The 27,726-nt window shown below is 52.5% G+C and overlaps 1 protein-coding gene across 1 annotated transcript in view; it reads right to left on the bottom strand.

The window, feature by feature from the left end:
• The window catches only part of VARS2 (valyl-tRNA synthetase 2, mitochondrial), a 228,570-nt gene that overhangs the window by 86,607 nt on the left and 114,237 nt on the right, over window positions 1–27,726 (bottom strand). Inside the window, exon 13 of the mRNA XM_086920692.1 lies at window positions 19,666–19,793. Within this exon, the coding sequence (XP_086776818.1) occupies window positions 19,666–19,793 (128 nt within the window). The remainder of the gene's footprint in view (window positions 1–19,665; window positions 19,794–27,726) is intronic.

Genomic DNA, 27,726 nt, shown 5'->3' with positions numbered 1-27,726 from the left:
AGTCCCCCACCCCACACAAAACCGCGAAGTTGTGCATCAATACGCACCCAAGAAGCCAGGGGCTCCATGGCCAACGCAAAGAGGTAAAGGGGTAGTGGGCACCCCTGCCGGGTCCCCTGGGTCACCGAGAATCTCTCCAAGATCGCCCCGGACACCCGCACGGAAGCAGTTAAATCAGTGTATAGTAGTTTGACATAGGAAATAAACACCGGGCCTAGGTTAAGGCGTGGCAGGAGGGTGAATAGGTAGGTCCAGCTGACCGAGTCGAATGCCCTATCTATGTCCGCCAGCAATAAGGCCGCCCGTTCCCCAGAAGCCCGTATGGCGTTGATGGCCGTCTGCGCTCGCCTGATGTTGTGCCGAGTCGCCCTATGCGGCATGAAGCCCGCTTGATTCGGATGAACCAGGTCAGCCACGTATGGGAGGAGGCGGTTAGCCAGAGCCTTCGCCAGTAATTTAGCCTCAAAGTTGAGTAGGGATATGGGGCAATACGACTCGTGACGGTCCGGGGGCCTACCGGGCTTCTGGAAGACCACCACTTCGGTGTGGCGCCAGTCTGCTGGCATGCGACCCCGTTCCCTCGCCAACTCCAGTGCTTCCCTATAATGGGTCCCCAGTTGAAGATGAAACTTTTTATAAAATTCACAGGGAAAGCCACTTGGTCCGGGCGCCTTCCCCGTGTTAAGTTGCCCCAAAACCTCACCCAGCTCCTCTTCTGTGAGGGGAAGGTCCAGGGATTTCCTTGTGTCATCGGAAACAGCCCGAGGAGGCAGATCCGCAATAAATTTGTCAATCGCATCAGCCGGGAGACAATCCCGTCGAGCATATTGATCTGCGTAATAGTGGGCAAAACTCGCCGCCAACGCAGCTGGGTCCGTAATAGAAACTCCCTCCCCGTCCGTGAGACCCGGTAAAGTAACAGGTTGCATGACGTGTTGACATAATCTATGGAGCATAGTACAGGACTTATCTCCCCACTGATACACCCTGCTCCGCGTGGCTAGCCATGCCTGCCGAGCCTCGTCCATCAAAATAGATGGATAGGATTGTTGTGCCTGCAGAAGCAACAGAATCGCCACCCCGTCCCCCTCTCTCTGGCACCGGTGTTCTAGGCGTTCAACCTGCGCCGCCGTGACAATAGCCTCCCGACGACGGCGACGAGCGGCCGCACACCACGCTATGTCTACGCCTCTCAGTGTAGGCTTCATAGCCTCCCAGACCAACGTTGCGTCGACGAACTCAGCCAAATTTTCCTGCTAGTAATGGGCAATCGCGCCACGCATGTGTTGAACATAGTCTGCCTGTTGAAGATGCCACGAGGACATCCTCCCCCGAAACGGCTGACGCTTCCTATGTAGCTCTATCTGTACTGCGACAAGAGAATGGTCGGACAGTCCCCTAGGCAGAATTTTGGCTTCTCTCACTCTGTCAAGGAATGCTCCCGGCATGAAAATGTAGTCCAGTCGAGAAAAGGAGCCATGCACAGCAGATACATACGTATATTCTCTCACTGTGGCATGCATATGTCTCCAGACATCCACCCAGCCCAGTCCTTCAACCGCCGCACTCAGTCTAGTAGGGACAGCCGCCACCACCGTGCCTTGCAACCTCTTACGGTCCATGCAAACATCCATAACATCGTTCCAGTCACCGCCCAGCACAGCCAGGGATTCGGGGACGTCCGCCCACACTTCAAACAACCGTTCAGCCAGGGACCACTGCAGCGGGGGAGGAGCATACACACTCCCAAACACCACCGGTTCAGCAATAATCATACCCTTAATAAAAACATATCGGCCCTGCGCGTCCAGCCATTGTTGCTCATGAATGTAGGCCAGTCTGCGGTGAACTAGGATAGCAACCCCCCTCGAACCCCTGGAGAACCTGGAATGAAATACCTGTTGGTAACCAAATCTCTGCAGGCTTAGCACCTTTGTCCCCATCATATGCGTCTCTTGCAACAACAGAACATCAGCTGCCTCCCGCTTACCCCATCGCAAAACCGCCCCCTCTTAATTTTGTCCAGCATCCCCCTGACATTCCAGCTTAATATTCTCATTGACTCCCTAGAGAGTCCCGAAGGCGGTAAATCAATCATAGACAAGTTGGAAATGACCCGGAGGACCCCAGCACCCAGTCCAGACACTCCACTCAAGTAATGGTACGGCATTAGGAATCACGTGCAAACCCCACTGACCCCCCCAGAACCCCCCCCAAAACCCCCTCAACACCCCTTCCCCAACATACCAACCCCTGGAGCCCGCCCCCCACCCCTACGCTCCACGGAACTCTGAAACATCTGTCGCGGCATGGGGAACCTCAGGCCCAAAACAGAGCGCCCAAGGCCGACCATACCAATGGATCCCAACTATTCCCTCAAACGCTGAACCTTCCCCTCAGGGCCACCCCCCACCCGTGGGGAACGAGGCAGCCCCATAAGACCAGCACCCCGAACCCACACCACCACCCTCTTCAACATTAGTCTATGACATCATGACAATTTGGTGACAATGTCACAAGCCAGGGTAGGCCCTGGACACCATCCGTGGCATGCCACAGCACTATGCGCCCCATGAACAGTTGACCAGGTAGTCACAATCCATCCTCGAGCCATCCCCTCGGTGTGTCCTCAAGATCCGTAGAAGCACTCACATCCAAGAGGTCAATTTTCTTTACCAGACTGGTCAGTGTCAAGTTGTGTCTCATCGGGCTGGCCATTGCGAGAGAAGGACCGCTTCCGTGACCTGGACTTCCTGTGTCGCTTACTCCTGGTAGCAGGGTCGCCCTTCTCATGTGAGGATCCGCGTGACGGGCCAGAGCCCAGGCCCGGCTGGGCATGCGGCCGGACCCTGACTGTCTCATCAGTCCACCTGAAGACCTCCTCCGGGGAATCAAAGAAGTGAGTTTGACTGAAAGATGACCCAGAGACGGGCCGGATACAGCAAGGAGTACTGAATCTTCAAACCACGCAGCTTAGCTTTCGCTGCCATGAAAGAGTGGCGTTGCTGCTGTACGAGTTTAGTATAGTCAGGGAAGATCATTATTTTATGATTTTCAAACATAAGTGTCTCCTTGGCTCTTGCTTCCCGTAAAATGACATCCCTGTCGTGGTAGTTCAGCAAGCGGGCTATGACCGGACGGGGTCGTTCTCCGGCTGGCGGTTTTTGAGTCAGGGCTCTGTGGGCGCGTTCAATCACGAAGCATCGCGACAGGGCGTCCGGGGGGAGCTAGCTCTCCAGCCATTGTGTCAAGAAGCCATCCATGTGTCCCTTCTCGCAATCCTCCGGAAAGCCCACGAAGCGCAGGTTGTTTCAGCACGCCCGCCCTTCCGCGTCCTCCACCCGGAGCGCCAAGCCCTTCTGGATTCTCTCCATGGCCGCCACCTTCTGTTTCAATGTCCCCACATCGCCCTCCACTCCAGTAATCCTAGTTTCTGTCCCTGTAATGCGGGCTACGGCATTGCGAAGGTCTTGTCGCAACAGAGTGACATCAGCCCCCACCGCTCCTATTTTAGCGTCCAGCATGTCCCGAGATTGGGTAATCGCCGCCATCAACGCCGCGTTGTCGGGCCCCGCATCCTGGCCACCCCCGGAGGCACCAGGCCCTCCACTAGGCCCGGTAAATGGGTCCCTGCTTGGTGGACCCGCTCCCTCCACAGCCCCTGGTCATGGCTGGGTTACGCAGGGAGGGCAGTCCAACTCCGGCAGACAGCAGAGCTCCTCTCGTGCAGCAGCAGGACAGGTCGGATAAAGTCTTAGCCCCAGAGTATGGCAATCCACAGGGGGGTTCCTCCACCAAAAGTCGGTTCGCACCGGACCCCAGTTCAGTCTCAAAGGCGCATCCTGGGGGCAGCAGCAATCTCACCTGGTGCCACTATGCAACTGACATCATTTTGGTGCCAAGTAGGTCCCTCCCAAGAGTCCACTCCGGGTGCCAGGGGGTCCACCACCTCACCAGTCGGCGCCCCAGAACGTTTAAGTCAGCCCAGGCCTTGACACACACTGTTAGGAGGCAATGCAAATCGGGACCCAGGCACCAGGCTCCTCCGGCTCCAGGGGGAAGTCCCGACCGGAGGCGGGGAAGTCCCGACCGGTGGCGGCCAACCACGTCCGGGGCTCTTCAGCAGGGGGGGGGTCCCAGTGCGCCACAGTTCCTACCTCACTCCGTCTACCGGGTCTAGCATCCACCCCACTGGGGCCGTAGGTACTCACTGCTCGATCCATGACGCAGCAGCCTCCGCCCCACAGCTCCTCCAGGGGTCCAAATGGCACTCCGGCAGGGCCCACAGTTGGTTACTGGGCAGAAAGCACAGCCAGGATGTCAGCGTCGCCCCGAGATGGCAAGCGGGGCCGCCCAGGTCGCTGTGCAGACCGGCTCCAGGTCCCACCATTCGCGGTCGGGGAGCTCGAAAATCCAGGCCCCGGTCTCAAGGCCTACTCTCAGGCCTCTGCCGTCTCTCCGTGCCCCCACTTCTCATCAGGCCACGTAGGAGGCGGGGGGAATTCACTGGGGTCCCCGACCCCCACTCCGACGCCAATTCCGCCGAGCCAGGCGGCACCGAAGATCGCCGCCGGAGGTCCGTTTCAGGGACGCTCGTCCCGGTCGCCGCCAAAATCGAGGCCCCGGCTGTACACGCCGGGACTAGGCCCCAAAGGGCTGCAGCTGTGTGAGCAGCCTTGGGCGGCGCAGAAGCCCAGACTGGCACACCGATGTGTTCTCCACACCTTCCGCCACCAGTTTAGGTTGGTGTATCGCCTCGTTGGTCCGGGAGCCAGGATAAATGCTGCGGATTAATGTCGGGCCGGCGGGAGCTCTAACAAGCTACGTCCACCATCTTCGCCCGCTAGCACATGGTGTTTTATTTATATAAAAAAAGTATTACAAGATAGCCACTACCTTGTGTGTACACATTGTGATGCTCCATTGTCACTTTTGGAATTTAATTTAGGTTTAATTTGCCATTGAAAAATATCCAATGGCCATGGGTCAGGTAACATGATCATTCAAAATTCCAAAAGTTCAGAAGAATAAAGGATTTTGAAAACCGAATAGGTTTGATCTAAGAAAGCACTATCTAACAAACTTTTTTGTTGCTTTGAGATGGGTACAGATTAATATTAACACAAAATAAAACTGGGCTTCATGTTTGACACGCACAAGATAAACTGAACTAAAGTGATGAATGTATCAATGGCTTAGGAATGATGAAACCGTTCTGTGCTCCGCCCTTCTGTGGGAAGTGGATACATTCAATGGTAACTCTCGGGTACCACGTGAAGGCGAGGGCACCATTCCTTTAGCGCAAGGCAATATTCTTTTACCCATTTGTAGTCACATTTAGCTTCTCACAATGATTCATGTTAAATTCCAAATGGAGCGCTGCTAAGAGTGTCCTGGGACAGAGTGTGCTGATTAAAAAACAAATTCATGTGTTGGAATAGACAATTGTGCTCCATACGTATATTATAGACCCATCATCTTTTGGCTGAGTCATGGCACGGTTATCAGTGATTAATTTATATCACTTCAAGTGGTTGGGTTGGTTAGAAATTATTATTAAATGGCACTGAACACTAAATATATTTTCTATAGTCTACCCAAAAAGCAAATATAATTATATTAAAAACCTTAAAGGGCAGTTACACTGCAAATCATTCGAGCAATCTGCTTATATTTTCACTCCTAAAGCTAAACCAGATTCTGGGCTCAGCTCTTCCATTGGAGGCTTGTCCTCCCCTACCTTTAATAAATAAATAAATATACACTGAAAAAAACCACAGGTTTCAGGGACGTTATAGTTAGTTGTACATTTCACTCGTACAAAATCAGAGAAATTCGGCCGTTATAGTTAGTTGAGCTAACTAGAACTCGCACCCCCGCAATGCACTGCTGATGTCACATATTACATCACTTATGACATGGTCAGTGACATCACTGATGACATCTCAAATGACATCAGCCACTTTTGGAACCTGGGACCACATCCCCTAGGGCCTGGCTTCAAGTTGAGGACAGCGGGGGTAGCCCCAATGCCCCCGCAGTCCCTGCCGGCTAACGTCTCCTGCGGGAGCCGGCATTGCTTTTGGACAAAGGGAGCTGCTAACATGCAGCTCCCTTTGCCCAAAAGCAATTGTGCTTTGTTTCATGGGAAGCAGTGTACATTATGACAGGGCGGGAGCAGTGCTCCCATCCATCCATACCAAACTGGGCACCCCGGGACATTGCTGGAGCTGGCCCTGGGGGGTGGCGGTCCACAGGACCATGGAGGTCTCCAGAAGGAGGGCCGTGTGTCCCCCCTCCCAACATGTATGTAGCCCCAGGGAGGGGGTGGTCCTCGGGCCGGGGGTCCAGAACGGCCATTTTTTTTTTTTTTTTGGGTGTACGATTTTTATTGACAGTTGCCATCAAAATAACAACAGTACATTTTGTCAGTCGTATATTAAACAGGTGAAAACAACGGTTCGTACTGTCACACAGCTATTCAGCCGACAACCCTCCGGTCCGGCAGCGATTGGTAGAGATGATGCGACATGCAATCAGGATACAGTACATAAGGGAATAAAATCTTACTTTTTCTTTTCCAATGTTTTGTTTTTGTGTAGAAAAATAACATAACAAAACTCGATGGCTCATCTGTGATATACAGTCACAAAACGAAGACAGTGTCAGTGGAGTGTGCCGAACCCAATGTCCCAGGTAGGTACCCCTCCCTTTCCTAGCACCACACAATTCCTAAATCCCTGTTGGAGAAGTAACATCCCCCGTCCATCCCCAGAAACCCTCCCCGATTCAATCGACCATCTCCTCCTCATCCTCCGAGTCGTCGTCTTCATCCTCCGGCAGCGGTTCACATATGTCTCCCCTGTACCTATTCCACGCCTCCCACACCTTGTTCCATTTTTTTGGGTTAGCTCTCATTTTATATACAGTTCGTTCAGTTAGCATCAATTTGTCCATAGTGCTGCACCATAAAGCTAATGTAGGCACTTCCGGTATCCCCCACCTCTATGCCGTGTCGCGCTTGGCCACCATTATTCCGATAGTGACCCACTGCTGCTGTCTGAGATTAAGATCAGTTCCCTCCCAGATATTCAAGAGGCATAAGCGTGGCTCCGGTGTTAGGGAAGTGTCGAGGGCCTGGGAGATTGTTCTCATGACCTGTTGCCAGTACCTCCCTATGGACGGGCAATCCCACAATGTATGCAGTAGTGTTCCTTCCTCCCCACATCTCCTGAGACAGTCTGGGGTGTCAGCTCTATGCATTCTATGAAGAACAGACCTTGTGTAATACACCCTATGTAGTATTTTTAGTTGTATGAGCCTGAATCGGGCCGAGACCCCCGCCTCCCTTGGTGACGCCATAGCCGCTTTCCAATCCGTCTCGTGCATGGCTCCCAATTCAGTTTCCCATTTTTCTTTCAAACGTTGTAAGGGGTCCGGGAGGTTGTTTAACAGTTTGCGGTATGTGAGTGATGTGGCAAGTGTTTGCATAAAGTCTGTAAGGAGCCGGTCTTCCAGGGGTGATGATTCTGGGACGGTGGACCCCGGTTCCAGTACTGTCAACAAGGCATGTCTTATCTGGATATATCTATAGGTTTCAGTGGGGCCTAGTGCGTACTGTTGTTGCAATTGTGAAAAAGGAATTACCCCTGTGGACGTCCACAGATCTCCCGCCGTTGAAATTCCGATGTTGTCCCATTGGGTAAACCCTTTGCTGGACCTGAGGCAGCCCAGCTTTTTAGAGTCCCAGAGTGAAGTCAGTTTTGTAATGACCCCCTTCCATTGTAACCGTGTGAGCGCCCTGTACCATAAGGTACAGGGCGTGTGCTTGGTCGGGCCAAGCAGCCCCGTAAGGAGACTTGGATTATATAACGGGGCCAACAAACTATGCGTTCCCAGTTGGGACCTATCTGCCAAATATGCCGGGTCATCGTGTGGTGCATGGATCCAGTGATTGATCACTCTGAGTTGGGATGCCCAATAATAAAGTTGTATATTCGGTAGCGCTATTCCCCCGTCATACCACCCGCGGTTAAGTTTAGCGTGGGCTATTCTCGGTGGTCGTTCCCCCCACAACACATTAGTCACTACTGCGGTAACTTTACGAAAGTAGGAGGGCGGGATCTCACTTGGGGTGTTTTCCAGAGCATATAGGAGACGCGGTAGTGCCATCATTTTGAATAAGGCAGCGCGCCCCAGCAGCGTAAGAGGTAGGGTCGCCCAGTGTCGGACATCCGCTTTCAGGCGAAGGAGTGGGGTCGCCAAGTTCCGATCGTAGAACACGTTCCGGTCATCGGAGACATGTATGCCCAAGTATTTAAAGGAGACATCAGTCACCACCAGAGGACACTGTTCAGGAAGGTTCGGAACAGGGCCTTTCAGTACGTAGAGGACCGACTTTGTCCAGTTAATAGTATATCCGGAGGTCGATCCATGTTTATCACAAAGTGCCAGCAGTATCGGGACGCTCGACTCAGGGTCAGATAAGTAGACCAACATATCGTCGGCATACAGGGATACTCTGTCCTCCCAGGCGTCACCCCATTTAATGCCTTTCAGCAGCGGCGTGTTCCTAATAACATCGCGAGCGGCTCTAAGACCAACGCGAATAAGAGAGGGGACAGGGGACAGCCCTGACGTGTCCCACGCGCCAGTGGTATCGCGCGAGAGATGTGACCATTGGCCGCCACATGGGCAACCGGGTCCGTGTAGAGGAGCCTAATCCAGGATAAAAATTTAGGTCCAAAGCCCATCCGGGCCAGAACTGCAAACAGATATTGCCACTCTACCATATCGAAAGCCATTCTGGCGTCAAACGACAAAATGGCCGCCGGTTCCGTCAGCAAATGTGCCCGGGCCAATGCGCCATGCACCCTGCGGAGATTAAGCGCAGTGCTCCTATGTGGCATGAAGCCAGACTGGTCCGGGTGGATCAGGTGTTGTAGGTGTGGGGTCAGTCTATTCGCAATGAGTTTCGCCAAAATCTTCGCCTCTGCATTGAGGAGCGAGATCGGGCGATATGAAGCACACTCCGCGGGGGGCTTGCCCGGTTTCGGGACGGCCACTATGGTCGCTAGGCGTTGGTCCAATGGCAGTGTCCCGGTTTCTCGACGGTCCTCGAACATAGCCAGCAACGGTGGGCCCAAAGTATCTGTCATTGCTTGAAACCATTCAATCGGTATCCCGTTAGGGCCCAATGCTTTACCCGTATTTATCGCACCTATCGCCACACGGAGCTCTTCCACCGTGAGGTCCGCCTCCAGTTCAGACACTGCCTCTGGGGACAACGTCTCTACTTCTACCTCTTGGAGTGCAAAGTCTGCCGCCTCGGCCGTGACTACCACCCTCGGGGTATAGACTTCCCGAAAGTGGTCCGCCAAGAGGTCTACAATTTTAGAGGGGCGTGTGTGACACGTCCCTTCCGGGTCTTGTAATTGTAAAATGTGCCTACTGGCACCTGCTTTCCTGTCCAGCCAGGCCAACAATTTGTTGGCTTTATCGCCTATATCATATACCCTATGCGCCGTTGTCTCAATATTCTCCAACGTCCTTCGTTTAAGAAGGTCGTCATGCTGCTGCTGGCAGAGGTGTAGCGTATGTCGAGTGTCATCCGACGGTGCTGCCATATGGGCCGCATTCGCCTGTTCCAGCTTCAGTTCTAGCTCTAGTAGTTCCAGTTTCTGCCTACGTTTATGGTCGGTAATGGCCGCAATCGCCTGGCCTCGTAACACCGTCTTGTATGCTTCCCACAGTGTTGTCGGGGAAGACACCGTGCCGGCGTTTTCTTGGAAGTAGTGCTTAGTAGCTGTTTTCAAGGTTTTTCGGACCGGAGGAAGTTTGAGGTAGCCAGGGTAGATGGGATAGAGTCGCTTGCGCGCTGTCACCGTACAGGACAAAGCAATGGTCAGGGGGGAATGATCCGATATACCCCGGGGCCTAATCTGCACGTCGTTAATCGTGAGTCTGCCACCCCCCAGTGTAAGGAAGTAGTCAATACGAGAGAGGCAGTCATGTGTGGCTGAGTAGTAGTAGTAATGTCGATCCGTGGGGTGGAGCTGCCGCCATATGTCAACCAGTCTCTGTGCCTCCAAAAAGTCCCCGAATTTTGTTGGGCCTGTGGTAAGTGTGCGAACCGGGAACCTATCTTGGTCAGTGTTGAACAGTGCATTGAAGTCTCCGCCCACCACTAGGTCTCCTTCCAGAAGTTCTAGAAGAAATTTGCCCAGGTCTGGAACCGCCGATGAATGTAGTGCTGGCGGGATGTAGACAGACACCACATTAATGGGCACACCCTCCCACTGCCCACAGACCGCTGCGAAGCGGCCTTGTTTGTCCGTTTTGATAGACTGTTGTATGAAGCGCGAAGTCCTCTTCACCCAAACACCCGTCCCGCGGGACCCTGAAGTGAAATCCGAGTGTGCAACCATGTGGTACCCTCGTCTATCTAAAGCTCTAGTAGCTGCGCCCACTAAGAGTGTTTCTTGAAGCAGGGCGATGTCGCAGTTCAACCTCCTGATACATTGGAGAACCAGCCCTCTCTTCACTTTGTCCCCCAATCCCCTAACATTCCATGACATTATTTGTAGCGGCGGCACAGGCCCCATCTCTGGATCAGTAGTTATGTTATTTGGTCGTGGTTGTTCCGCCATCGTGTGGACGTGTATGTAAATTGGGGTTCCTTGGGATAGGACAGAACTGTGATCGGAGGAGGACTCCCCTCCCCCCATGTGCAGCTAATCGCACGTTGGAGTCGTAGTAGTGCTATCAGATCAGTAGTGGCATACCCGGTGTATGGAATCCGGTACCGTGTGACTATGAGAAACATCCAGTTGATCAATTGAGCCAAACAATACAAACTAACAACTCTTTGAAACCCCCCCGTTCCCCGAACTCCCACCCGTCCTGCTTCCCTGCTACACGGACTCAAAACTGCCCGCCACCCCAATTTAGCAGAGTGCTTAAACCCACCCCAAGAAAAACACACAGTTACTTGCTCGTTGGGGGTGAGGAGTACTCCGGAATTAGCGACCCCTCATGCCCTCTGCAGAGGCCCTCGGCCCAGTGTCCATGGCGGTTCCGGCCGCAGTCCCAAACAAGAATGTCTCATACCTGTCGAGTGTTCATATGTCCACCTCCTGGTTTGCATCGATATTGTCTCTCAACGGCAAACTTCTGCCACTGTTCATATCGGCATCTCCAGCGTCGTCCCGGTCGTTCGAGTGTTGGCCGCCTTTAGTTCGGCCAGGGCGGCGAGATTGGGAGGCGGGACGCCAGCCGTCCAGCCAGTCTCGTGCATTCTCTAGGTTGTCGAAAAACCAGGTCCTGTTCTCCGCCACCACCCGGAGCTTGGCCGGGAAGATCATAGAAGATTGAAGTTCTCGTCTCCTGAGTTCCTTTTTGACGTCTAGGAAAGTTTTTCGCCGTCTGGCCACCTCCGCCGTGTAGTCCGGGAAGAACGCCACTGTGGAGTTCAGAATTTTCACAGGCGGTGAGACCCGTGCCGCTTGAAGAATGACGTCCCGGTCACGGAAGTTAAACAGTCTCGCTAGGATCGGTCCGGGTGAAGCCCCTGGTTTAGGCTGACCGCCCGGGACTCTGTGCGCCCGTTCGACCGAAAAGAAGGCCGACAGTCCTTTAGGTTGAAGATGCGTTTTAATGAGGTCCTCCACGTACAGATCCATCGCTCTCGTGCCTTCCGACTCCGGAACACCAAGAATACGCACATTGTTCCGTCTGGAGCGTCCTTCCTGGTCGTCCAGCTTGTCCTTTAGGATTTTGTTTTCCGCCATTACCGCCTCCATGGCCGTCTGTAGTTCCGACACATCCTCAACCAGCGATTTCGTGACCAATTCCAATGAGCCTACTTTCTCGGCCATTTTGTGAAGATCCGCTCGGATGAGGGTTATTTCGGTCGAGATGGAGCCCACCGTTGTCTGGACCTGCGTGAAGGCCTTCATAACATCATCCAGTGTCGCCTTCTTTGTTCCCACATTGTCCGCTGTTTTCGCGGAGGAATGCCGTCCATCCGCCGGAGGGGAAGCGTTTTTATCGTTCGTGTACCGTTCAATGCGTGTTTGAGTCCTACCGCCTTTAACGCCTTTCCCAGCCATAGTGCGGTCGCGGGAAGTACACAGTTCTTCTGAGTGTGGGAGCAAAAGGATCAGCCGCTGTTACCACGCGGCCCACTGTCCGATCCAAGTAGAAGCTCTCGTAGCAATGGGGTTACACTCCCCGATGGTCGTAGCGGAGCTGACGGCCTGCGCCTTTCCGGCCAAATGTTATTTCCTCAAGTCCAGATAATCCTCGGGCGCCGCCGTCTGCGAACCACTTTCAATTATGGCACACGTTCCGTCCTGAGACAGGGATCTTGCTCGCTGGTCGAGTCGCGGGGTGTTCCTCCAGACCCGCTCACTTCCGGTCTGGGGCAGCCGGATAGATCGCACTTCCGGTCGGCCTTACTTGCCACTGGGGTCCCCGGAGTCAGGCCTGTGTCTCGATCGAATCAGCACTTGACGATAACTCCGTCAGCTGGTCTCCGATTTTCGTCCGGGTACTTGCTGCCAGTTCCGCCCGGTCCCGGGCGTTTGGTGCCTCCGTCTGAGGTGAGATTCAGCCACGGATTAATGTACGGATAGTTGGAGAGGTCGCTTCCCAGTCGGAGCTAGTCCTCTATGCTGCCGCCATGCTCGGCCGCTAGCCAGGCCACCCCCAGAACGCCCATTTTTGAATAATTAGTGCCCCGGAGAGGTGGTGGTCCCTGGGATAGTGGGGTGGGGGAAGGGGGGCAGGTGCCCCCCCACGAGAGGCACCCCCAACCAAAATAAATAAAAGCCCCGGGAGGTGGCAGTCCCTGGGGCTGCGTGGGGCTGCGTGCCCCCTGCGCATAATTAACAAAGCCTCGGGGAGGTGGCGGTCCCCGGGGCTGCAGGGGCCCCCAAGGGCCGGGCATAACAGTCCTACAATACCCCAGGACCTGGCCAATCCGGGGGATTAAATGAGCGGGCGACGCACTTTGTTTTTTTTTTCTCAGCGGGATTCGCGAATCACACTTAAAATATATATATTTTTTAATGCCTTTTTTGGGCCCTGTGGGTTCCTGTGGCACCCCTAACCAGGCCTAGGGGGCCAGGGTGTTTCCACCCTACCCCCTTTTCATCTTTTTAATGTTTTTCTTACCTTTTTTTGTGACTCGGTTTGAAGTGTTGGAAGGCAATCGGAGTCAAGCTCGTGATCGGGAGGGTTCAGCCAATCAGATCTCACAATTCTCAAATATCAATATCTGTAAATGTTTAAATTTGTCACAAACTACTGAACTGATTAACACCATTTAAAGAAAAGTGTGCTTACCTTTTTGCCAAATTTGGTGTACTTCTGATCAGCAGTTCGTGCTGCAGCTCTGTCTAAAGTTTCCTATGGAAATGAACATGGAGAAAACACATTTTGGGACCCCCCTTTTTGCTCAGCTCCTGCTTAGCGATCACCCGAAACTTTCAAGACAGGAGCCGACCCGAGTGGGCCATTAGATTGTGGTACTGAAAATTCTGGACCAGTGTCATAAACATCGTCGAATCATGACGATTTTGGTACCGGCAGACCGGTAATGATTTGAATATTATGCACAAGCATTTTCGTCCTGATCGAGTGACGAAATCCCCCAGAAATCAGCATTTCCGTTCCGAACCCTCGGGTTCCATTTTGTGAACGGCATCCATTTTGTGATTGCCCTCACATAGTCGAATGACTAAAAGCCAAAACCGAGTCCGAAGGACACGTACACCTTTGCTGACTCCTCTGTGACCTGGGCAAGCTGACTCCACTGCCCGAAGCCAAACCTGTTCGGCCAGGTCCTTTTCCCAGCGGCCGAGCTAGATTCGTATCAAGGCACAACATATCATGAACCTTTCATCACCCACAAACCATGCCTAATCTTACACGGACCTGTCCCTGTTTCCTGTTTTATTACTTGCTTTACGAGGAGGAGGTGCCCGATTTTATTGGGGGGTCCGTCGATATCTGATGAAAATACAGGGCCTTGCCGGGTAATCAATTACGGGCTGGACAAACTGAAATGTGGACTTGTCATCATGACTCTGCTTTTTCTTTGTAGTGAAAATATGTGAATGGTCTACTGTAAAATAAGGAATGTTTGCCTAAAGCATATTATTTTGTATATAAGGAGAAGTCTGATTTTGTAAAAAGGAGCAGTCTCCTGAGAACATACATGCTGTTGTACTTCTAGGGTACCTGTTACTGGCTGCAGCCAATAAATACGATCTTTGACTTCACCTAGAAGACTCTGTGTTTCTGTAGTCTGAAACAGGAAGGACTCAGTTTTCAGGTGTGTTCCCTGGCACCGCCGGGTTCTAAAATACCCGGTACTCCAGTATACCCGGTACTCCAAGATTTGAAAATTTCGTGAAGATTCGCCAAACGGCGCCAAAGATATTGGCAAAAGAAAAAATGCTTTTTTAATAGAAACAAAGGTTCTAACTAGAACTATCTACTACCAGTAGGTAATAGAATATATATACACACATATACACATACATACATATACATCTATATATACATATATTAACGCACATATACATACATACATACATATACATACATACATCTCTACTCTGAGCACTCTCGGACACAGGCACATTAGCTGACGGAGGGTGACAGGTTTTATCCTATTAATAATCTTCTACAGCTAATTTCTATCACTAAAGTGGTCTTGCAAAGGCCAGGCAGAACTAGTCAGGAATAAACACAGCAAAAACGGTCAGGGAAATCAACACGAGAGTGGGGAGTGTGACTATGTCTCACCTACTTGTGCAGGATGTCACTGCCAGCACTGCACCGACACCACCTGTCACTGGCGGCTCTACGAAGGGGGGGGGGGGGGGGGGGGGGGGGTGTAGTGCCAGTCATGAATGCTCTGGACTTGTACGATCCTGATGGCTTCAAGTAATACTGGGACTGGAGCCCAGTCAAGGCAAAAAGGGGAGATCAGGCACGGTGGAAAGTCTCTGACATGTACAGGGTACGCCCACTCTTGGTACAGAGTAGGGCAGTCCGGCAGGATTAGAAGGGCCATGGGGCGTAGTAGTGTAAAGGGGATAGTCGGAGCTGCGCTAAGACTGATCTCTAGGAGGTAATCACCTTTCTGAAACGGCAGAACTAAAGAAGCTGGAATTGAATGCACCAATTTCAGGTACCAAAGGATCAGATTAATTCCATCCATCACTTTTATGCTGCCCAAGGAGAGGGACCCCAGATAGCGTGCGAAGCCCGGGCCTGGCCCCAAGTCTGCTGTGCTACAGTTGTTAATTCTGACATCCTTCGATTCAGAGTGCTTTGCTGCTCGAGCACAGTCAGCATTCACAGGCTCCTTTAACTTCACACTCAGAGGAGCCATAGTCGCTTCTTTCCTACAGTGTCCCAGTGATTAGGACCCTACAAGGGAACACAGTAGCTCTCCAGGGGGCCTATGGTGACAGCACCAAGCCCAATGGAGTTTCAGGTGGAGCAAGGCCCCAAGAGGAGGACAGTGTGTTCAGGCATGTGGTGAATAGCAGTGACGGCTCTCCGCTATGGGCATTATGGCTCTGCCCTCCTAGTTTTATGCTCCTGTTTAATTATACCCAAAAATGAATGGTAGCCAATCATTCACAATAGCTATAATGTTGAGTGGCACAGGCGCAGAGAGGAGCCAGTGACGGCCATCAGACTGCTGCGGTCTCAGCCCTGGCCTCAGGGGTCTAGCACGAGGGTCTGCCCATTAGTGACACACTGCAGCGTTGCCATATAGATAGCTCCCAGTCCTGCAGAGCCGAGGATACCCGTCAACCAGTCATCCTATCAAAGGATGGGGATAAGAGCATCAACAATCCCCGACACCACCTTCTGACTAGTTAGGAGAGGGTTAGGTGAAAAAGCAAGAGGCTGAAAGCGGTTTCCTGATTCAGCATCTGAGTCGAAACAGAGCGGAGCCAGCCCAAGGGTCCATCAAGCACCAGCAGCAGCAGAAGAATACCGACAGAGACAGCTGCAGGAAAGTGGAAAGACATCTCTCAAATGTTATGTGCACGGCGTGTGTGAGCAAAGCACGTGTAAGTTTGAGTAAAAATAAGTGAGACTGAGAGAGAGTAAGAGTGAGAGTAAGTGTGAGTGAGAACGACTGAGTGTGAGTGAAACGGGTGCCTAAGAGTGAATCTGAGCTCACATAAGTATGTGTGTTTGCAAACTGAGAGCTTGTGTAAGTGTGAATGAGTAAAAGTGAATGCGATGATGTAGGAAGCGGGGTTTTTGTTGCAGTAACCCCCTCCCCCACTTTGTGCCAGATTTCTGATACACTTTGACTTGATGTCTCCTGTGTCCCTGCGAATCAGGGCCAGTGTTCTTTCCCAAAACTGTACCTTTGTACCCCCAATTGGCACCTCTCTGGCTACAGGCAAGTCCCTTGTAAAAGGTACCATAGGTACCAAGGGCACTGTGACCAGGGAAGCCCTCTGAGGCCTGCAGCAAATATTGTGCCACCCTTAGAGGCCCCGTACCTTAACACACGCACTGCCATTATAGGCTGCATGTTTTGGTGTAGAGAAAAGTGAAGAGTCAATGTGGCACACATCCCTGTGTATCATGCCTGCAACCCACTGCCTATGGTATAGGTCAGCCACCCCTCTAGCTGGGTGCAATATGCCACTGGTGCATGAGCCCTGTACCCATAAAGTGTTTATGTCAATTCTTATACATTGTAAATGCAGTAAACCCACAAAAGAGTATATGGTCTGGGACTTTGTCATTACGAATTCCACAGCAGCATAATGGCTTTACTCAATTCTGGGAAGTTTGGTAGCAAACGTTTCAGCATAATAAACCCACACTTATGCCAGTGTGAGATTCATTATACCACGCACTAAGAGCGCATCTGAGAGATGCCACATGAAAAACGACCAGCCTCTGGTGGGTTCCCTGACTGGAACACACCCGCCTGCCACCAGGAGACATGTTTCTGGACCCTAGGGTGGGAGCCTACGCTCCCTGAGCCCAGAAACAAAGCCTTTCCTGGGTGGAGGTGATCACACCTCCCCCAGGTGAGGAAGAGCCATCTGTGGCAGGGGAGCTTCAAAGGCCTGGCAGCCTTTGTAATACGACCCTCAGCCTCTCCTGCTATCAGGAGCAGGACCCCTTCCTGTCTCACCTTCTTTTCGGCGGGAAGACAAGCAGGAAAAATTAGAACAGCCCAGAAGGTGTGCCCACCTCTGCCAACACCCCCCCTCAGGTGGGGGAGGTGAGGTGAAGCCCACTCTACTCTTCAGTGCCCGCAAACCTGCAGATGGCAGGCACTCTCCAATCAGGGTTAGGGAGTGTGCCCACTCCCCCCTGTGGGGTGAGCACACCGAGGGTGTAGTCACCCTAAGGCCAGTGGCCCATTGGCTACTCACCTCGAGACCCCTTAAACGCCCCCTGAATACAGTATTTAGGGGGCAGCCTTGAACCAAGAAGACAGATTCCGGCAAACTACGAAGGACAAAAGAAGACGCCCAGCAGAGGAGACTGCAGAGAAGAACTGACTTCGCCACAGCTCTAACAGCCCGTCTGCAGTTTCAAGAGATCCTGCGTTAAAAGTCGCCTTGTCCTACAGCCAGCGACCTCCAGAACCCTTGGGAGGACTGACTGCCTTCAACATACACCGGATCTCCAGTGAACAGCAGCTCTGTCGAAAATAAACAGCCAAGAAAGACTCCAAGCCAGCTGAGGACAAAGAAACCCAGACCCTGAAACCACCACTGCACCCCAATGCCTACGACCGGATTCAGAGTAACCCACCGGTCCCAGCGAGGTCCCCCAGCGCTCCAGAGTCTGAGTTCACCGTGGATTGACCACTCCAGGACTCCCCAGGGTCACCTGCAGCCTCTGCAGGGAGACCCCCCCCCCCAACCGCGAGTGGCCCGGTAAGGTGAAATCCGACCTCAAAAGACACCCCTGCATCCAGCAGGCCTGTGCCCTGGAGAAGAGAACCCTAGGTGCACCTATGTCCCAGAGTCCTCCAACATACCTGTCCAGCTGTTGATTCCATCCAGAAGTGTCCTGGGCTGAGCCTGCAGCCAAAATCCAAAACCAGCAACTCCAATTGAAAACAATAGAGCACCTGAAGCCAAAATAGCACCAGGCACCCGGCCGCCCCAGTGCCGCTGCAGGTGTACCTCGTGCGTTAAACTGGACCCCGCTTTGCCCCGAGCTTAAGTCCAGGAGCTTTGCTCCCCCAAACTTTGGGCCTGCTCGTGAGCAGCCACCAAGCAGAGGTCCCCTATGCCCCATTGGATAACATTGGGCCTCAGCACTCTGCACCAGGCTGCCCTAGTGCCGCTGGGGTGTTCTGAGACAGGGTCCTTGGCCCTGGGGGTACCCTGGTTCTAGCCCCAGAATAACAACTCCCACAAACAAGTACTTACCTGTAAACAGATAACTTCATTTCCCACCATAGTATTGCATTGACTGCTTTTCTTTGAAAATTCTTGTGTGTGGGGGTGGTTTGAATTAACACATGAAAAACTGCAAATGTGCCAAAAGTGAATTAATTACCTTTTGTCTAGGAAATGTCTCAGTGTGATATCCAGGCATATCACACTGATTAGCAAAAGTAACTTAAAAAGTATTCCAAGAAGTAACAAGTATTGTAATCTACAAAGTAACGGAAACGTAGTTCTGAATATGGACTTACCTGTAAATCAACCAACTGCATTTGAACCTGCATACAACTGTAATTGATTGCATAAGTATTGCAAAGTATTATTTCACTTACCTGCACCAGGCCTGCCTTGGTTCTAGAAATAAAATAACTAAATAACATTTTTATACAAACAAATTGGTCCGAGTTCAGTCTTTGAGTGTGTGACATCATTTCTTGCCTGAGTTTGTACAATACATTCTTAACACTACCCTCTGATTAAGCCTTACTGCTCGCCCAGACTACCACAAATAGAGAGTAAGGTGCTATCTTCTTTTACCTCTGCCTACCTGTGGACAGTAAGTGCAAGGGAGATGTGACACAGTGAGACTGAAGGAGTCAAATTGTGTGAGTTTGAGGGGTTGGGTGCAAGTTTGAGAGAGAAGTGTGAATGCACATGAATGCGAGTGTGCAAGTTACGCTTGTGAGTTGGTCAATGGCACTGACGTGCTCAAATTAATTCTTGGCATAGGAGGCAGACCTGGCAAAATGCTGCCACAATAGAAGAAACAATTGACATGTGGGTGGCAGGGAGACCCACTGCATATTTTGCAAACATTAGATCAGCCCCTGGGTGGCATTAGGCTTCAGTGGGTTGGCACACCATAAACTGTTTAATGCCCGCGTTTTAGCCTATTGCTTTTGGACAAATGAATGTGAAAATTGCATTTCAAAATGGTCAATTGTGTGCCATTTTGTTCAAAAGTCCCTCAGGGAAAAGCCTCTCTGAACCCTTCAGGAGAAATCAAGCTCACTTCCTTTCCTCTCCATGTGTTAGTCGCCTCCTGTGACCCATTCAAGCCTTGTTAGTGGGGTGCAGTTGAAGGCAGGAAGCCTCAGACACTCACTGCCTTTTAAAGAGGAGCAGTGAAGATCTCGGGGATGAGGAGGGGAGGAAAGAAAAAAAGGCCTGGACACCTCAGTGCCCTTCAGTGATGCGGTACCTGCAGCCAGTCACCACACTCGCCAGTCATTGCCCCATCCTCCCCGATCACAGAGATGAGCGGCAGTTCATGGGCCAAGCCCAGCTGATGGTCCACAAGACTGTGAGCCGGGGTGACCTTTACTGCACCTGTGGGAATTAAAAAGAGGGTCTGTCAGACTGAGGGATTGCTAGAGCCACCATTGTGTAGACGCCAGGCTTCAACACACCGTCCAATGGCATACAGCTGCTAGACACCGTCATCTCACCACATGACAGTGACAGGCACTTCAGCTCCCCACACAGTACCTGAGGACACCACACCGGTGCTGGCAGACACCACGTCACCACAAGATTATGGAACACACTGCACAACAACACACGTCACCACATGGTGACCACAGATACCACACTAGACTATATGGAGAAGGACACTAAGCCTTAAGACATGGTGCCTGCAGAAACCAGACATCGCCATTTGGTGAAGAATGACAACACACCTCTAGTCATTTTACTAGGAATAATGACATCTCGCCACACAGTGCTGGAAGATATCACACTTCACCATGCGGCACTAGCAAACAGCACATCTCTCCATATGGTGCTGTAGGCCAATGTATCCAGTCATGTGCTGCTTGTAGACACTTTTTTTTTAACAATATCATACTGAGATAGGGTGTGGGGTCCATTTTCATTGCTTGCTTGACCTAGGGCCCACAGCAGTCCTACTGCACCCATTTAAGAATAAACAACCATTTACAGCTGTTAGCACCGCAGAACCTCAGCACCCAGGGGGAAGAATGCTGAACACTTGCACCATTTTTGTACACAAGGATGTTCAACCCACGGTCTTCCTGCGGAACACCCAACAAGTACCCCATCACCACTCGAACCGTCAACATGTTTCAGCCTGTTGGCTCACAAGAGTTTTTGCCATTGGTCAGGACGGAACAGGAGATCATTTTGTGGCAAACAGCACAGTCAGTGCCTCTGTAAATAAGGGCTGAACATTGTGCCCCCCCCCCCCACGCTTCCTAGGTCCCTAGGAACCCCAACTATGGGTCATCTGGGCCCCATGGATAAAGCACTCAGGGCCCCTGTAGTCACACATACTCCAGGGTGCATCCCTCGTAGATCACCTAGAGGCACTGGCTCCCTCCTCTCGATGATTGGCTAGGCCAGGTGAAGACTGCTGTATGCCACAAAATGATTCCGTGTTCTGTCCTGATGAATGCCACAGACACTTGTGAGCTAACAGGCAGAAACATGTCGATGGTTTAAGTGGTGATGAGGTACTTGTTATCCTGGTCTCCACACAGTGTTTTAATACCAAGTGATATCTCACTTAATATACAGGGCAGTTTGATGTATTACATTGGTTTTTATTGTATTCATATTACAGGTTCAAATGTTACATAGAAGGGCCTCCTTTACTATACAGTGCTGACCCGCTCTTCATCAAACCGGGTTTTTGAAGAGCGACGGGAGTCCTATGATGAAGCATGACCTCTGGTGATGTGTGAGGACATCCTGTCACATTTTTTTTTTTTTTTTAAACTTTATTGACAGGAAGAAATAGTAGTCAGTCAGTTGTATACAGTTTTCCGGCAATCGTTACATACTGTGTAAATCAACATTTCTACAATTGACGATTGGCCTTCCGGTAGCCCGGACTGCGTTACCCATGGCCTCTCGAGTTTCACATACACATAATTGTTCATTACAGTGTGCAAGTAACAGCTCCCTGGTAACCCTTCCCTCATATACCAGTGATGTCAGCTTCTCATTTCCTGCAAAACATTATCAACGAACTTCCCAACTAACCCCCCCCCCCCCCGAGTCGTCGTCGCCCCTTGTTCACCCACAACTCTTAGTTTCCTGTATCTCCATTCGCTCTGCGGAATACTGCCAGGTCAGTGCCACTCGTGGTACATTGTCCCGCTATTGAGGCACCTGCCACGCCTGCATTCAGTTATTCCTCCTCCCCCTCCGAGTCTGAGTCTTCCCCCTCTGGCAGGGGTTCACATATCTCCCCTCTGTATCTGTTCCATGCCGCCCAGACCTTGTTCCACTTCCGTGGCGCTGCTCGAAGCACGTAAACTGCTCTTTCTGTCACCATGAGGACGTCCATGTTCTTGGCCCATCTACCTGCAGTGGGAACGTCTGGCGCCCCCCATTTCTGCGCTATATCCCGCTTAGCCACTGTCATAGCCAATGACGCCCAAATCAGTTCGTATCTACCCAAGTCGTTGGGGTCCCAGATGTTTAGAAGGCATTTGCGCGGTTCAGGTAATATGGAGAGTTTAAGGGCCTGGGAGATGGAACGGAGTATCTGCCTCCAGAATTCGCGTATTCGCGGGCATTCCCATAGTGTGTGTATAAGTGTACCCTCCTCCCCACAGCCTCTCAAACAAAAGGGGTGTGGTGCTCTCTGTATTGTGTGCAGCAGTGTCCTGGTGTAGTATATGCGGTGCAGGATTTTAAGTTGTACCAATCTGAGCCTACTAGAAATTCCGACCTCTTTCGGGGAGGCCAGCGCCTCATTCCATTCGAATTCATCTGTCTCACCTAGTTCCCTTTCCCATTTTTCTTTAAGTTTTAGCGTTGGATCTTTAAGATTGTTAAGCAGCTTTTTATACGTGAGGGAGGTGGCGCTTTGGAGCATGAATTCCGTTAGCAGTCTGTCCTCCAGTGGGGAGGAGTCCGGTATAGTGGTACCTGTAGGGATTGCTTGCAGTAGTGCATGTCTAATTTGGACATATCGAAATGTCTCGGTGGGGCCAAGATTGTACTGTTGTTGTAGGTGCGGAAGCGGTATTACTGTGTCATTGTCCCAGAGGTCTCCTACTGTAGAGATGCCAATGGAATCCCATCGCTCAAACCCCTTACAGCCCCTCAGGTTTCCCAGTGTCTTCGTGTCCCACAAGGGGGTCATTTTTGTGATTCGGCCTGCCCATCCTAGACGGGCCTGTGCCATGTGCCAGAGGGTCGCCGTGTGTTTGGTCGGGCCATTCAGGGTCTTCAGTTGTGACTTGTTGTAGAGCACAGACAACATACAGTCCGTCCCAAGTTGCGACCAATCCGCCCGGTAGGCCGGGTCGTCTTTCGGGGCGTGAATCCAGTAGTTTATAATTTTGAGTTGGGCAGCCCAATAATATAGCTGAATGTTGGGGAGCGCTATGCCCCCCTCGTACCAGCTTTTTACAAGCTTGTCGTACGCTATACGTGCCGGACCCGTATTCCAGAGCAGGACAGTAACCAGTGCCACAATTTGTTGAAAGTAGCGCGGTGGAACCAGGTGGGGAGTATTTTCGAGGACATAGAGGAGCCTCGGGAGGGCCATCATTTTGTATAATGCCGCCCTTCCCAGTAGGGTCAGGGGCAAGGCCGCCCAGTGTTTAACATCCGCTCGCAGGCAATCTATGGGTGGCTTCAGGTTGTGAACAAAAAAGTCCGCTTCCCCGCTTGTGATAACAATACCTAAGTATTTGAAAGAAGTCGATGCCGTGAACAGCGGACAGTTCTCCTGTATTCTCGGCGCCGGACCTTTCAACGTATATAGGGTGGATTTTGACCAATTTAGAGTGTAGCCCGATGTTCGCCCGTGTGTGTCACATAAGTCTAGAAGGGCTGGGATGCCGGTGTCAGGTGTGGTCATGTAAATGAGCATGTCGTCCGCGTAAAGCGAGACTTTGTCTTCCCACCCCTCCTCCCATTTGATTCCCGCGAACAGGGGTGTGGATCTGATCTGTATGGCCAGAGGTTCGAGCACCAGTGCGAAGAGTAGGGGGGACAGGGGGCAGCCCTGTCTAGTCCCTCTGCCCAGTGGGAAACTCGGCGAAATGTGGCCGTTGGCTACTACCTGCGCGACGGGTTTTGTGTAAAGCAGTCGTACCCATGCTATGTATTTTGGCCCAAATCCCATACGCTCCAGTACCATGAAGAGGTATTCCCACTCTACCAAGTCGAACGCCATTTTAGCGTCGAGAGAGAGAATCACAGCCTGTTCCGTGAGGAGGTGCGCTCGGGCCAACACTCCGTGTACTCGCCTTAGGTTCATTGCAGTGCTTCTATGGGGCATAAAGCCCGACTGATCAGGGTGGATCAAGGTATGGAGGTGGGGCAGTAGGCGGGTAGCTAGAAGTTTAGCTAGTATCTTGGCCTCGATGTTCAATAATGATATCGGGCGATACGAGGTACATTCTGTCGGGGGTTTCCCCGGTTTGGGAATCGTTACAATCGTCGCCGTGCGCTGGTCGAGCGGCAGCTCTAGTCTGTCCCTGCTTTCTAAATACATGGCCAGTAGTGGAGCACTGAGGTCCGGGGCCATGGACTTGTACCACTCTACCGGTATCCCGTTAGGGCCCAGTGCTTTACCGGACTGCAGCGCCTGGATTGCCAGCTGGATCTCTTCCTCCGTCGGGTCTAGTTCTAGGACGTCCCTATCCTCTTGTGCGATGCTGGGGATAGTAATGTCTGCGAGAGTTGCCGTTGCCATCTGTCGTGTGACCCTACGTTCTGGTGTGTATATCGCCCGATAGTGTCTTGCTAACTCGCAAACTATTTCTTCTGGGTGTATCAGTGTTCGCCCCTCTTCTGTGTGAAGCCTTTGAATACCTCTCGCTCCATTCCCTCTCTTATCCAACCAGGCCAGCATACGACCCGCTTTATCTCCCACATCGTAAACCCTATGGCGAGTGTTTGCTATGTACCCTTTCTCAGTCGTTTTGAGGTGTGCTAGGTATTGTTGTTGTCTAATCTTGAGGGTGTGTGTCGTGGACGGGGAGGGGTCTGCCATGTGCGCAGTATTTGCTGTGTTGAGTGCAAGTTCTAAGTCTGCGAGGTCCTTCCGTGAGTCCCGTTTGTGTCCCGTAATTGTGGAAATGGCCGCCCCCCTGAGGACCGTTTTGTATGCCTCCCATAGGGTGGAAGGTGACACCACTGTGCCAGCGTTCTCCGCAAAATACTGCGCCGTCACCAGTTTTAGTTTTTTCCGAATCTTGGGGATTTTTAAAAAATTGGGGTAGATCGGGTAAATTCGGGCCTTCCTTTTCCCCCCGGTGGTAAGCGACAGGAGAATAGGAGAATGGTCTGAGATTCCCCTGGGTAGTGTGTCTACTTTGTCTACCATATCCAGTCCCTGACCCAATGCCATGAAGTAGTCTATACGAGAAAGGCTATTATGTACCGCCGAGTAATAAGTGTATTGTGTGTTCTCAGAGTGCAAGTGACGCCAGATGTCTGTGAGGCCTAGTGCTTCCACAAAGTCCAACAGCGGTGCAGCATCTCGGGGCCGGGACCTAGAGGGAAGGGTATCCTTAAGAGGATCCATGATTGCGTTAAAGTCCCCCCCAACAATCGTGTCGCCATCGGGGAGATCAAGAAGGAACTTGCCCAGTGCTGGCAGGGCCACAGAGTGTAGGGCTGGGGGAACATATACTGATATTACATTAAGAGCCTTGCCCTCCCACTGTCCATGGATCACAGCAAAGCGCCCCTGGTCATCTGCCATACTGCGGGTTACAATAAAGGGGGAAGACTTTCTCACCAGTACGCCTGTACCCCTGGAGCCAGTAGTGAAGTCTGCGTGTACCGCCATTTTGTAGCCACGTCTGTCTAGAGCTTTGCAGGTGGACCCCGTGAGGTGGGTTTCCTGTAGGAGGACTATATCTGGGTTCTGTCGTTTTATGGCCTGCAGGACTAGCCCCCTCTTGATTTTGTCACCCAGGCCACGTACATTCCATGTCAGCATGCGAAGTGGGGGAACCCCCCCGGCTGCGGAGGAGCCCACATTGGGCGTGTGATTAAGTGGCCTGGCCATTAAGCTGAAGAGGGAGTTGTGCACACAACGTGTGCAATGGAGTAACCCATGTGTCGATCTGTGCCGCCCTGCTTTGGAGATATACAGACGTCGGGGCGATAGTGCAATGTAGGTGTGAAACGACGACTATAAACAAATTTAAACATCCCAACATGTAAACTTCAATCCCATCCCCCCTCCCTGCTACCCTGCTCCACGGACAAACTCCCGCCCGCTTCCCCAACTGTGCAGAGTGCTTTAACCCCCCCCTAGACATCTCACTTGCTCGTGGGGTTGGTGAGTCTCCTTCGGGCACCGCCTGTGCCCACCCTACTCAGCCGCGTCCGAATCACGGCACCCGCGGCCCACACAGTCCCAAAAGACTATTGTTCAGTTTCACACCGGAGCCACTTGTCCAGAGTCTAGCGGGTCTCTCTCAAGATCCGATAGTATGTCATCCTCGCCTCCCTGATGCGGCGGAAGGGAGGATTGACTGGGTGTTGGTCTTTCAGTACGGTGTCGTGGCCGGTCTCGCTGTGAGCGGTGTCGCTGTCCCGCCGGTCTCCAGCCCTCCAGCCATTCTTGAGCCACCTCTGGCGTGTCAAAGAACCAAGTCTTTCCCTCGGCCACTACCCGCAATTTAGCAGGGAACATCATGGAGTATGGCAATTCTCTGTCTCGTAGTGCCTTTTTGACCTCCGTGAAGGATTTGCGTCGCCTGGCCACCTCCGCCGTGTAGTCTGGGAAGAACGCTAAAGTCGCATTTTGAATCCGTACTGGTGGCGAGGTTCTTGCCGCTTGTAGAATTGCGTCTCTGTCTCTGAAATTAAAGAGCCGGGCCAGTACCGGTCTTGGTGTTGCCCCGGTCTTGGGCGGACCCCCCGGGACCCTGTGTGCTCTCTCTACCGAGAAGAATTGAGATAGGCCTTTGGGCTGGAGTTTACTTTTAATGAGGTCTTCTACATAGAGGTCCATGGCCCCTTTCCCTTCCGTCTCAGGAAGTCCTAGGATACGTATGTTGTTGCGTCTCGAACGCCCTTCCTGGTCGTCCAGCTTGTCGTGGAGGAGCTTGGTCACTCTCTGCATCCTTTCCATTGCCACTTGTAGCTCCGAGGTGTCCTCCACGAGCGATTTTGTGACCACTTCTACCTGCGAGACCCTTTCCGCCATTTTGTGAAAGTCCGCTCGCAGCAGGGAGACATCCGAGGAGATGGCGCCCACCGTCGTTTTCACCTCCGAGAGCGTTCTCATGATGTCTTCCAGCGTTATTTTTGTCGTTTTTTCTGCTTCTTGGGCATTCCCTGTGGAGGATCGCCCAGTATTCTGTTGTTGACCCTGGTGTCCATAGGCGAATTTGTCCAACTTAGCTTGCGTGGACCCACTCCTGAGGCCTTTGCCCGCCATGGTGCTGGGGCCTATGAAATCCAGTGGCAGGCCCTATGGGACCGTGACCTGCGCTCCGTCCGAAGTCGCCGTTAGTGGGTGTTAGCCAGAGAGGTGTAGCCTGATAGGTGGCGGATGGAGCGGCCCCCACCGGTGTCCGCGGAAGCCTCCCTGTGTGCCAGCGCGGGTGCTGCCCCCGATGCACTCTTTCAGGGCCGGAATGGCGCCTTTGCTCCTCACCCCCCCGTCCACAGCTGACAGCGTTGGTTCTGGGTCCGGGCAGCCGTCCCCTTGCTCACCAAGTTTTATGCCTCTGTGTCGGTGCTGCCGGCAGTATGCGGGTCTTAAGGGTCCCCTCTGAGGTTCACCAATGCTGCTGGAATGGTGCCTACCCCCTGGGGCACCGACGTTTCCTTCCTTACGACCGGGGCGATAGTGTTGTGCACTCCGATGGCGCCCCGCGGTGCTTCGCCGCCTGCTAGGCTCTCGCGCTGAGGGGGGTGTCTGTGCCGCTTCGTGCGGCCGAGATTGGGGTCCCACTGACCTCGGTGCTGCTCCGGTCCCGCTCGGCGATCGCGGCAGTCCTCGCGCCACTGGATGACGCCGGGGGTGTTAGGCTCGTTCCGGGTTCCGGGCAGGGACCGGGGTGCGTCCACTTTCTACAGCCGGCCCGGCCGCACTTCCGCCGGGGCCTGGGTGCCACTCGAGACCGGTGCTGTTCCTCCGGTCCTAGGCCCTGACTTGTCAGACGACGTAGGTCAGGCTCCGGTGCGCTGATTTCCTCACAAATTGAACCAGTGACACCGCTTGGGTCCCGGACCCGAACGCCGCCGCTTCAGGCGTGCTAGGTGTCGGATTAATATAACGGATTTATCAGAAGGCTGCAGTGCCCTCGGGAGC

Source organism: Lissotriton vulgaris, chromosome 5 (assembly GCF_964263255.1).
Source record: "Lissotriton vulgaris chromosome 5, aLisVul1.2, whole genome shotgun sequence".
Classification (NCBI taxonomy): Eukaryota; Metazoa; Chordata; class Amphibia; order Caudata; family Salamandridae; genus Lissotriton; species Lissotriton vulgaris.
This window is presented reverse-complemented; position numbering and strand designations above follow the sequence as displayed.